The sequence below is a fragment of the Electrophorus electricus genome, chromosome 15 (genome assembly GCF_013358815.1).
Source record: "Electrophorus electricus isolate fEleEle1 chromosome 15, fEleEle1.pri, whole genome shotgun sequence".
NCBI classification, from domain to species: Eukaryota; Metazoa; Chordata; class Actinopteri; order Gymnotiformes; family Gymnotidae; genus Electrophorus; species Electrophorus electricus.
The window spans coordinates 2585213-2596961 of NC_049549.1; the positions used below are offsets into that span (position 1 = coordinate 2585213).

The 11749-nt window shown below is 48.3% G+C and overlaps 2 protein-coding genes across 2 annotated transcripts in view; one reads left to right on the forward strand and one right to left on the reverse strand.

The window, feature by feature from the left end:
- tmem160 (transmembrane protein 160) lies at nucleotides 1–5186 on the forward strand. Its single transcript, XM_026996402.2, has 4 exons — nucleotides 1–297; nucleotides 515–539; nucleotides 1231–1323; nucleotides 2464–5186. Exons 1-4 carry the CDS (start codon nucleotides 82–84, stop codon nucleotides 2763–2765), a joined length of 636 nt encoding a protein of 211 aa, XP_026852203.2. The 5' UTR covers nucleotides 1–81; the 3' UTR covers nucleotides 2766–5186.
- A 1835-nt stretch (nucleotides 5187–7021) lies between these two features.
- npas1 (neuronal PAS domain protein 1) overlaps nucleotides 7022–11749 on the reverse strand; it is a 30708-nt gene continuing 25980 nt past the window's right edge. Inside the window, exons 10-12 of the mRNA XM_035534470.1 lie at nucleotides 11107–11254; nucleotides 10111–10223; nucleotides 7022–9984 (exon numbers count right to left, since the gene is read on the reverse strand). Of these exons, the coding sequence (XP_035390363.1) occupies nucleotides 9029–9984; nucleotides 10111–10223; nucleotides 11107–11254 (1217 nt within the window). The 3' untranslated portion in view covers nucleotides 7022–9028. The remainder of the gene's footprint in view (nucleotides 9985–10110; nucleotides 10224–11106; nucleotides 11255–11749) is intronic.

Genomic DNA, 11749 nt, shown 5'->3' on the forward strand with positions numbered 1-11749 from the left:
CCGAATACACACGCACGCGCCTCTTTGCAGGAGTCGTTTGCGGAGGTGAGAGTGCGGAGGTGAGGCATCCTAGGACGAGCGATGGCTTCTCTCAGCTGGTTAACGGCCAGGCGGCTGCACCCGCTCGCTTCTCCGGTCTCTCAGATCCTAAAACGCGCTGCACCAGTGAATAGCTTTAGATCCGCGCGAAGGTTCCACCGCGGACCCTACCGGTGGCTCGCTGAAAAGGGACCGTGGACCAAAACCAGGATACCGGAGCAACAGCACCTGACGGATCTGGACAAGGCGGACGCGCTGGTAAATTAGCACACTGGTTCCTCCAAGCACGGGCTTATGTCCGATTACTCGAATACTCGATCAGGTTAAAAAGGGTGTTCTCCGTTTAGCGCAGAGCTCGGTTTAAGTCTAGCTACAACGTTGCCGTTAAATGTAACGTGCGGCACGTTAACTACGTCACAAAACCGCGGTACCGTCCCCTTTCGTCGTTTCTCTCATTTCTCTCATTTCTCCGTAGATGCTGAGGAAGTCGCATGAAACAGGTGAGACGTCCGTGCGTCCTAACGCGAGCCAGTTGGATGACCCCACCTGTGCATCTGGTGGATGTCGCTACAGCGGCTGCATGCGTGTCTTTGCAGAAAACTTGGAATGCACGGCGTGGGATTAAATGCTCGTGACTGAGTCTGGCGGAAGTTAGCCGGAACTGTAAAGTCGTTTACAGCAGCTTTAAAATTGCAACACGTCTTCTCCTGATTATGAAACAGACATCATACTGACACCTAACGACCCGGGAGCTTCACAGATGCTATACTAAATATCCTTTAAGCATGCCGACCGCCTTGTGAAGACCAGATCTATGGTTCATTTGACTACAAAGAAGTTTGAGTGTGGAAAAATGTCAAATGATTACTTTCCTAAATATTGTTTGCTACCTTTTGGTGCTAAAAATGACCTGTATCCTCCTACAGGTTACAGATAATTCACCCATTGTGATGGACTAATAAAGTAAACAAAAGCCTAAATGAATTTATTTGATTTATTCAAATGCAGACTTACAGCGTGTAATCAAAATGTTCTTAATTAGGTCTTGCCTGTAATTCCATTGGCAGAGATCAGCGTCAGAACGGGGCTGTGGCCGTTCTCGTAACCCAGTACTCGGGGGTCTGTAGTTTGTAGTTCTGGGACCTTTATTATGAAATAACACATAACAGTGTTTGTTTGTTTTTAAAATAGGCTTCCTGTCATGGTTCCGTAACGGCTTGCTGGCTACTGGGGTTGGAGTCATCGCCTTTGTACAGAGTGATGTTGGAAGAGAAGCAGCATATGGTACAGGCTCCATGTCTCTCTCTCTCTCTCTCTCTCTCTCTCTCTCTCTCTCTCTCTCTCTCTCTCTCTCTCTCTCTCTCTCTCTCTCTCTCTCTCTCTCTCTCTCTCTCTCTCTCTCTCTCTCTCTCTCTCTCTCTCTCTCTCTCTCTCTCTCCTCCCTTCAGATGGTCTCATTAAACCAAACACCAACACCCAGCATGCGCTGATATGAGAAGAACTAACATTTTTTGGCAGCTAGGGGTCATTCTTTTCATTAATATCGCATGTCATATTTCAGTATATGGTTTAAAAATCCTGTAGTTTATAGTTTGAGAGGTGAAGCTTTGCGATTGTTGCTTCACAGAGACTCATGTAAAGCTTGTGTGTTATTTTATGTTTTCTAGTCATACTTAAATTACGATGCGAGCACAAGCTTTTTAGTGCTGAGAGAAGTTTCCAGCCGTCTGTACCGTAACCGTTCAGTCTGTTCTGTAACCGTTTGGTTTGTATGTCCAGTCTGTACCGTAACGGTTCTGTCTGTACCGTAAGCATTCAGTCTGTATGTCCAGTCTGTACTGCAATGGTTCGGTCTGTACCGTAAACATTCAGTCTGTATGTCCAGTCTGTACCGTAACCGTTCAGTCTGTACTATAACCGTTTGGTTTGTATGTCCAGTCTGTACCGTAACCGTTCAGTCTGTACTGTAACCGTTTGGTTTGTATGTCCAGTCTGTACCGTAACCATTCAGTCTGTACTGTAACCGTTCGGTTTGTATGTCCAGTCTGTACCATAACAGTTCTGTCTGTACCGTAACCATTCAGTCTGTATGTCCAGTCTGTACTGCAATGGTTCGGTCTGTACCGTAAACATTCAGTCTGTATGTCCAGTCTGTACCGTAACCGTTCAGTCTGTACTGTAACCGTTTGGTTTGTATGTCCAGTCTGTACCGTAACCGTTCAGTCTGTACTGTAACCGTTCGGTTTGTATGTCCAGTCTGTACCGTAACGGTTCTGTCTGTACCGTAACCATTCAGTCTGTATGTCCAGTCTGTACTGCAATGGTTCGGTCTGTACCGTAAACATTCAGTCTGTATGTCCAGTCTGTACTGCAATGGTTCGGTCTGTACCGTAACCGTTCCTTTTCTCTCGTTGTCCACTGTAGCCTTTTTCATCCTGGGAGGAGGATGCGTCTCGTTCGGCGGTGCGTCCTACGTCGGCAGCTTGCTGTCCTTGAGGAGAATGATGCTTCTCTCCCTGCCTTCTGTGCTGCTCCACACTGCTGTGGTGTCCAGCGTCGCCCTCTTCTGGCTGTGTGCGGTATCGCTCTACATCGGCCGGCTGGAAGTGGAGATCATCCGTGACGAGGCTGAGGAAGATGAGGGCAGCGATGAAGGCGGCGAGTGTGCAGAATGTAGGGCTCGGCGAGACCGACACCGCACGGATGAGAGAGGCCAAGAGAAGTAATGGAGACGGCACTGATCCAGGACCAGTGTTTTGCACTTCACTTGGATTAGAATAAGACAAAAGGCAAAAACTGTTTACACATCAGAGCAGAAGAGTCAGGAGTCCTCTGGTGCTGGTTATGTTGGACGGGTGGGTTTCCTGGTTGTTTTATTTTCTCTAAAATGGACTTTGTCCTTCTGAGTGCGTGGGAATGAAGACTGCAAATCCTCAGATTTAACTTAGTGTGTGTTTATGGGTATGATTAAAAAACAAGGGATTTTAAATCTAGATTGGACACTTGAAATGTGAAATATTTCATCATTATTTTGTGTGTGTGTGGGTGGGTGGTTGGGCTGAATTGTTAGCAGATCCTACGGTAAATACGTAAGTGTCCTGTAGTGTGGAGGGGCAGGAGAAGACACAGAATACCCCCAGAGACATCGGACATACGTCTGTACTTCTGTAGAGAGCGTACTGTTCCAGCTAAGGCCAAGAAAAGGCCAGGAAGTCTGGCATGTCTGTCTTTACTTTTCTTCTGTACTGGATTATAAAAGAAATGTCTCCATTACAGCCACGTGTTTACTGTAGATAAGTTCACCAAGGTTAGACGGCTTATGCTGCATGCTGCATGTTCCAGCGGCAGGGCACGAACTTCACAGGTGCGAAGGCCCTGCAAACATCTTCCAACCGCGCTCCCGAGTACCGCACGTCCCGCACGTCCCGTCCGTGTGGGTGACTTCCCTCTGAAATGACCCTTCAAGGGCCCTTCAAACTTTTAAGCAAATATATTTCCTTTGGCGTCCTCACTTTAGGGGGAGTTGCCGTGGAGGAGTGCAGAATTAAATGTCCCTTTAAATCTCTTTCTCTTCCAGAATATCGTGTTGGAAGCTGCGGGTTGGATGTTGGTTATTGGTGTGCTTGTCAGTTTCCTGCTGTCATGTATAAACCTCATTCGCTCCTGTGGCATTAATGCTGGCGGTGTTTCGATTGCGGTCTTCGATGAGTCATGCAACATGCCACAAAAGACGTGTATGGGGTCAGGCAGTCCGTCCTAAAATAACACTGAACTATGATTCAGTCCATACCGCCAGAGGATTCATGCAAGTCAGAAGAGTTTTGGGTTGTCGTGTGTGTGTGTGTGTGTGTGTTTTTGAAGTGCTTGTATTTTTCCCCGTCCCCATCTGTTTTACCATGAATTGGGATCAGAGCTACCAGAAAACCTCAGACACCATAAGACAGACGGATAGACAGATGGTCTGCTCCGATACCTAAAGGCTGTGATGTGTGCTAATGCCACAGGCTTCGAAGCTGGAATGTTGCTGTTGCATCATTAAATTTGGCCATTTTCTGCTGACATGGCTAAAACTGAGCTCATATTTGACACCGAAATGCATTTACAAGTGGATTTTTCAAACAGTTAATTTAATTCAGCATGCGAATTGAATTCATCTCCTGAATTAACCCATTATTGATGGACATAACCCTACCTATTCAGATCTGACAAAAACTGAACACACCGTGTTCTCACTGGAGCAGTTTATTCCCTCGGTAAACGTGTTCTCTCTCTCTCTCTCTCTCTCTCTCTCTCTCTCTCTCTCTCTCTGTCCCTAGCTTCATTAGTTTGGTGATGAAGTGGAACGTGGACTTTTCTGTTTGCTTGAGAACATTAGCTTCTGTTGTGTCCTGTTTGCGTAGCATGCCTGGGTCATGGCTCTTGCGCTCGTTGCGCATGCACATGCAGACGCAGACCAGCACCAAGCTCCTGAGCGCATGTTTCTGTCTGCTCTTCACCAGATCGAATATCAGCCGTGGTTTCGACAGGTTCACCATCAATTTGAACTGAAGCTACACAAATACAAATTTGTCCACATTTGATTGTAATTGACCTTTCACAGCCTCCGGGAACGGCTCATGTTGGAGTAATGATGGAGTGTGTAGTGGTGTTCAGTGGAGGGTCGGGTTCAGAAAGATTCCCTCTCCAGCGTCCACATAAACAGGCCGGCAAAACCAGCTTCTGCTAGCTTGACTTTTCCGATAGACGCAAATTAACATGTCATACCGAACATATGCATTACACAGTTTTAGCTGTACGTCAAGATCCATTGATTTCTCTATCGGTTGTTCTGTTGTGTCTCCAATGAGCTGCCCATTTATTTATATTTTCTGTTATCTGCAGAAGAGAAGTGTTTGTACAGAAAGTGTAAGTCCGTAGACAGAATATATACTCAAATGTTCTAATTCAGTTCTGATTAAGACCAGTAAACCTTCAAACACATTTACCCCTGGTAGTCCTGTTTGTAAACTTTATTGTCTTTGCTGTTTTGAGATTCTACTGTGCAAGACAATATCAAACATTAAAAATCCATAAGAATGGATTTTTTTTTTTCAGAAATCAGGAAAACTCTTTGGTTCATAGTAAAATGTATAATAATGGAAAATTGAGCTCATACTGTATTTTATTTGATCTGTATTACTACGTTTATTGTGTGTGTGTGTGTGTGTGTGATCATCAGGGGATTGTACACTGGTAATACACACTCTTCAGTTCTACACAGGATGACCTATGAATATGTAGGCCCCACAGCCAGTGTAAATGTCTCCAGTCATGTTTCAGAAATGTATGATGTGAATCTGGATTCGTTGGTCTGAGAGGATGTCACGACCGAGGTTTGGCTATAACTCACACCACTGCTGAAATTTTCAGAAATATCGAGCCTCAGAGACTTGCCAGAGAATTTTACCAGATTACCAGATAATCTTGTTTTTCAGAGTCTAATCTGCAGTATCTCGCCACACCTCTGAGGTTTCCTTCACTCACACGCGTGTCAGAATTGAGAAGTGCGTCATTTTTCAACATGAGACAAACCAGCCTTCCCAGGGGAAAAAAAAGAAAAGAGAAACTGCAGCGTAAGAGTCCAGTATCTTCCAGGAAGGTGTGTCCGGCTGGTCTGGTGCCCACCCTGGCACGACGGGTCTGTAACGCTGCCACGTTTCTGTCTGGCTCGCAGCGATCTGGATGCCAAGGCTTCGTTGGAGTGCGAACCCCCGACTCCGCCCTCTGCTCCTCGAGTCTCTGCCGCGTTAAAGGTCCTCTGATGTTCTTTCTGCTTTGCCGTTTTGGCGCAGTTTGTTCGTTACACATTCTGGGTGTGTCTCAGTGCAGCAGAAGGCCTGCAGCTTCTCTCTCGCGCGCTCTCTCTCTCTCTCCCTCATCCCCACTTCTCCCTTGGCTGTGTCTAGCTGCGTACCCCTGCTTGGCATGCAGAGTGTCTACAGGGGCCAGCACACACCTAAAGGGCACCGCGCCCAAACACATGCTCTGGCCAGACCTCACCTTCCCCACACTACCTGACCTGAGTTCCTAAGAGAGGCGCGTCTACGAGCGGAGCACAACCGCCCCCCGCCCCCCCCCCCCCCCCCCCCCCCACGCGAAGCGTCCATTTAAACCTCACTTCGCAAAGACAAAAGATGAAACTTGCGCCGAAAAGCTACAACGAACTGCCCCGCTGGGTCGAGACTACCGAGGGCGTCAGCTTCATCCAGGGAACGTGCGCGCGCGAGCAGGCGCGAGGTTCTGAAGGAGAACGCCGGGGCCACGGGCGCGCTTCCGCGATCGCAGGCGCGCCCGCGCGCCGCTCCGTTTTTTCCCCAACAACCCCGCGTGTTTAGTATGCGATTCCTTCAGTCGTCAAGAGCGAATGATCGTCACACTAATGAACTGGGGCCTGCCACTTGAATGTAAAACAGGACTTAACCCGCCTTCAATGTCAGAGCCCCTCCCTGGGGTTCCCTGAAACAACACAACACCGCCGCCGTGACTCGCGCGCCTTTTGTCTCGACCCCGCAGCTCGCGACTTTGACAGCGCGGCCGCTAACCGGGCGAGCCTCAAAGCCGAGGGGCCGTGGGTTATGCATGCAGATGACGACGAATCGCTGCATACGGGACGAGCTGCCGGTGCGTGGGGCAGCAGCGTGCTCGAGCCGTGGCAGGCCGACTCCCCTCGTCGTTCCGCGTGCCTTTGTCCGCCCTTGAAGAGGCTCGGAGATGTGAGAAGTTCGTCATGAAACTGAGACGCTCGCATCTTGTTCGTGCTCTGCGACGCCTCACGTTTGGATGTGAAAGTCGTGATGTTATTAAAGTGGTCCAGTATCGCGGCGCGTGGACATTTCAGACAACTGAAAACTACACGCGTTGCGCGAGTCTTGTGACATCATTTAAACACGGACAGGAATGAACACTCCACTACAGGAATAGAGTTTATTGTCTGTCATCTGTATTGTCGTTATAATATTTTTATTTATTTATTTTATTTTTTTTTACAGATTTTCCTTTAATGTTGATGTCATTGTATTTTCACAAATATTTTAACATAAAAAGATTAGATCACAGTGATGGCGGAAGTTAAGAGACCACATCATGAGCTCGTGAATTATATTACACACGTGTATGAACCCCCACCGCCCATCCCGCCCTGCGCGCGCACACACACACACACACACACACACACACACACACACAAAAAAAACAAACAAAAAAAACCAAAACCAACTTACATGTGCACTAAGAAGTAAGACACAAAAGGCTTGTCCTTTAGTCAAAGTGAAAATCTGTGACCACTTGGGTTTTAAAAATGCTTTTTTTTGGCATGGATACATCATTTTGTTTTCAAAGAATCTGCAGACTGCCATATCGGGCTGTCTCTGCAATATCAGACTGCCATATCGGGCTGTTTCCGGAATATCCGACTGCCATATCGGGCATTACATATCCGTTTCTGCAATATCAGACTGCCATATCGGGCTTTTTCTGGAATATCTTTTGTACTTTGATTTTATCCAACATAAGGCTTTTAAACAGGCCTCACTGTAAATGTTAACTGAATCAAAGTCTTTACAACAGACACCTGGATATTCACAAGAGCATCTGGTGAGTGGAGGTTGGTGCTTCAGAAGCGAACGTGTGCTTGGTTGCAGTGCCCTGGCGTGTCGTGTTCAGAAAGCCCTGCAGCTAAGCAGTCTGCCTCTCTAACAAACCCCGAAACACGCCATCCTAGCTAGGTAGTCTCACAGCTACAACAAACTCTGATCAATCTTTTTAACAGTGATAAATATCTCAAAATGAATGCCTCAGTGCTTTGCTAAGTATGTCCGATTCTTTTGATTGACACAGTAAAAGAGATTTGGGCGCCTTTGTTGCTGATTTGAAACACTGGACATCCCAGGCTGAACTGAACTGTGAAACCGTGTAAAGACCATATGAGTGCAAACGCCTACAGCCACGTGGACCACAGCTCTGCCCACCTCTAAACGACGTTGTTCTAATGGCTACATTCCCGCTCCGTCACAGGGTTCATCTTACATCAACATTTGCTCCCGGATTTTATAGTTTGGCCTTAAACGTTTGTTTTTTGTTTGTTTTTTATGACCACCGACATTCCAGAGTTTTTCTTAAATAATTTTTATACAGCAGAGAAAAACAGAATATGTGGTCATGATGAAGTGCTTTGTGTTTAAAAGCCTTAAGTGCTTGGACGTAATGACTGATGAAAACACACCCAACCCCACCCCACCCTCCAACAACCCAACAAACATCAATAAGAAAGTTAGTTTGTGACATTAATTAGTTCTCGACATGTATAGGGCTTCGACGCCTTGCATTTATGCGGTCTTTATATCCCAAATGTCTTAAATATGGCTGCAATTTTTAAACAGATCACTCAAAGAATTCTTCTTCTTTTTTTTTTTTTTTGCAAGCTCAAAGACATGAGAGTAAGACACTAGTATTGTATGTATTTTTGTACAAAATAAAAAATAATACCATGTTTTGACAGGATGTAAACCTGTGAAACGGGCTTAGCCAGTAGCGTTCCGCGAAGAGACTGTGCTTTCCTGTTTCAGCCAATCAGTGCACAAACGTCTGAGGCGTGACCGTGGTCCCGGTACGTCTCTGCATGTCAACGTCCCTTTTTGCCTCGTTCATGTGAGCGTTCCCTTCTGGAGTTCTGCCTGCTATGTGGTGTGCGGTGGCATGGCGATCTCCGTTTCTACATTATGGCTTTTCCTGCGTGTTCAGAGAGAGGAAGACCTTCGTACACATGAGTTAGCAAGAGAGCATGCTGGGAAGACTATGACAAACCTGTGCCTCTTTCATCTCTCACTGGATAGTCTGGATTTCTTTCTCTCTCTCAATCTCTCTTTCTCACGCACTCTCTCTTTTGCTCACTCTCTCACATGCTCTCTCTCTCTCTCTCTCTCCCTCGTTCCGTATCTGTATTTGGGTCTCTTTAGTCCTCCTCTGTCCCAGTTGCCCCCCTCAAGCCGTTCATGCAGAAGGACAGGGAGGGGGGGAAGGGGTGCTCAGATGGGGAGAAGCCGCTGAACGGAGGCAGCCCCGCGATCCTCTGCAGGTGCGGGAAGAAAGCGGGCGACTTGGGTGCGTGGTCCCCGCGGTGCCCCTCGCCATGGCCGGAGGGCAGTTCGGGTGGGGCGTAGCGGATGGTGCTGGGGGCATAAAGGCTCTGGGGGGCCTGGGGGCCAAGGGCAAGCGGGTGGAACAGGACACGCCCGGCGGCCCCGCCTGCAGCTAGTCTCTGGAGGAGCTCATAGTCTGGGCCCCGGCCCCCATGAAGGGGTCGCTCTTCCCTGGGCAGGGATGAGGCTGAGACAGGCGGGGACAGGGTGGGAGACGAGGGGCCAAAGAGACCCTTGCCTGGGGTTTCAGTACCGGCGGAGTCTGGAGCTTGAGAAGGGGAGCTGCTGCCGTTTACGCCTCCTGGGGTGGTGTGGCCCCATCGGGCCCCAGGGGCCGAACGCAGCTCCTGCTCGGTCTTAACGTTGGAGCTGGGGGCCACGCTCTTCAGGTGCTGGATCACGGCCCGGCCGTTGTGGACTCTCCCCAGGCCTCCCCCCCTGCTGGGCTGCTCGGCGGCGCCTTCCTCGCGCTTCACCCGTGCGCCGTTGCCGTCGCGGTCCCACTCACTGCCCTTCTCCTCTTCCTCCTCCTCGTCTACCTCGCTCTCACTGGCTAGCTCAGATGAGCCTGACGGGCTGCCCGCTCTGTTCTGGAACACTTCCACTCGCCTCCTTGTTTCTGGGGGACCATTTACTGGGCTGGAGCGGTGAGGCCTCTTCCTCCTGTCATCTGATTGGTTGACAGCAGGGTGTGGGTATCGTTCTCTCCCTTTGCGCTCGGGCTCAGACGTGACTCTGCCTCCCTTTCCTGACTGGGAGACAGCAGGTCCTGCAAAGCAGACAAAGCCGAACTTTTACATCCCTGCTGCTGTCCAGGATCGATTTATAAAGTGTTTGTACAATTTACATCAACACAGAGCACATGCTGTGTGTGTGTGTGTGTTCCTGGACATACCTTGTGCTTTTGGGGAGATGTCATGAGGAGAGGAGTTAGCCCGTAGACGCTCAGCTCGAAGGGTTTCTGGGAGTTGTAGTAAGTCCAGTGGTGTGTCTGGCATTTCTGTCCGACTGAGACAGGACGTGAACAAAGCGGTTATGCTGATCCAAACCTGACCCTTTTAGCAGGTATTAGCAGTCATGGCTGATACAGACTGGTCAGGAAACATCACGCCATTTCACAGGTGCTGTTTCATTGGCACTTCACTGAGTGCTTGAATAGCACAACGGGGCCATGATCATTTTATAAACAACACAGCGTTACCTCACCAGAATCGCACAGTGAAAGAGCGGGAACCATGTTATCCCCTTATCCTGTCCACCACACACACACACACAAACACACACACACACACACACACACACACACCCACACACACACACACGCACGCACACACGCCCTCTCCACACAGAACTACACTCAAAACCCTTCTGTTAAGAGAGCTGCTCCAGGAGGGTGCTGTAGAAGTTAATTAGCTCTCATAATTACAGCGTTAATTACCTAAAACACCATTCAGCCAGAAAATTTTGACATCCATTTGGTGTAATTATATATTGCCAGTCCAATTATCATTGTAATTCAGCCTGCTCGTCTTGTTTTTGTCTGACTTTTCTTTAGATTTGTGTGTGTATGTGTTTGGGTGTGTGTGTGTTTATGTGTGTGTGAGAGACACAAAAATAGTCAAACACACACACACACACATATGGAGAGAGAGGGAATGACTAAGAGTTGTTTAGTGTGTTTGAGCTTATTACCATAATTGTTACACAATCATGCATTCAAATATACACACACACACACACACACACACACACACACACACACACACACACACACACACACACACACACACACACACACACGGCAGGCAGAGAGGGCACTTGGTGACCCTTTCCTTAAGTGAAATGCACACAGTGCCCGATGTGTGTCCTGTGCTGCGATCAGAGAGCTGACCTGAGGATGTAGTTGACCCAGATGACGTTGCGTTCATGCGGTGCTTTATGGTTGATGGACACGGTGGCACAGGACTGGACCCACAGGTACCCGCCGCGTCTCTGAAGCCAGCGGTAGTACCCGGTCACCACCTGCCCCTTTCTTAGCACTGCGGGTACAGGGTGGGTGTGTTTAGGGAAGGGACAAGCATTATGAAAAACAGTCCTGAAACTTTCACACAAATGCACCAGATTGAATAGACTTGTGGGTGAAGGCACACAATCCCTTCTCCATTATCAAGGCTAGGGGGCGCTGTTGGCAAAAGCTCTGGGTTTTTGTGGTTTCCTGAAGCTGTTGAACGATAAGTGAGTGAATCTGTCCCTTTTTTTTTAAATCAAAACGTCAGAGCTGTTTTCTGCGCTTTCCTTATCTGTCTGCTTTTCCTGAAACTGCAGTAATCGCTTTCTGTTGCCATCTGTTCTACGCTGCTTTCAGCCTCACAAAGGCCTTGGTTGATCTATGTGTCTGCTTCCCTCGTTCACTGTGCTTCCTGTGAAATACATCAGCTTCTCAGGGAGCAAACTATAGACTGTTGAAACAGAGTATATGGTGAGCAGACAGAGAGAGAGATAAGAGAGAGAAAGGTCCTCTGGCACTCAGAGAG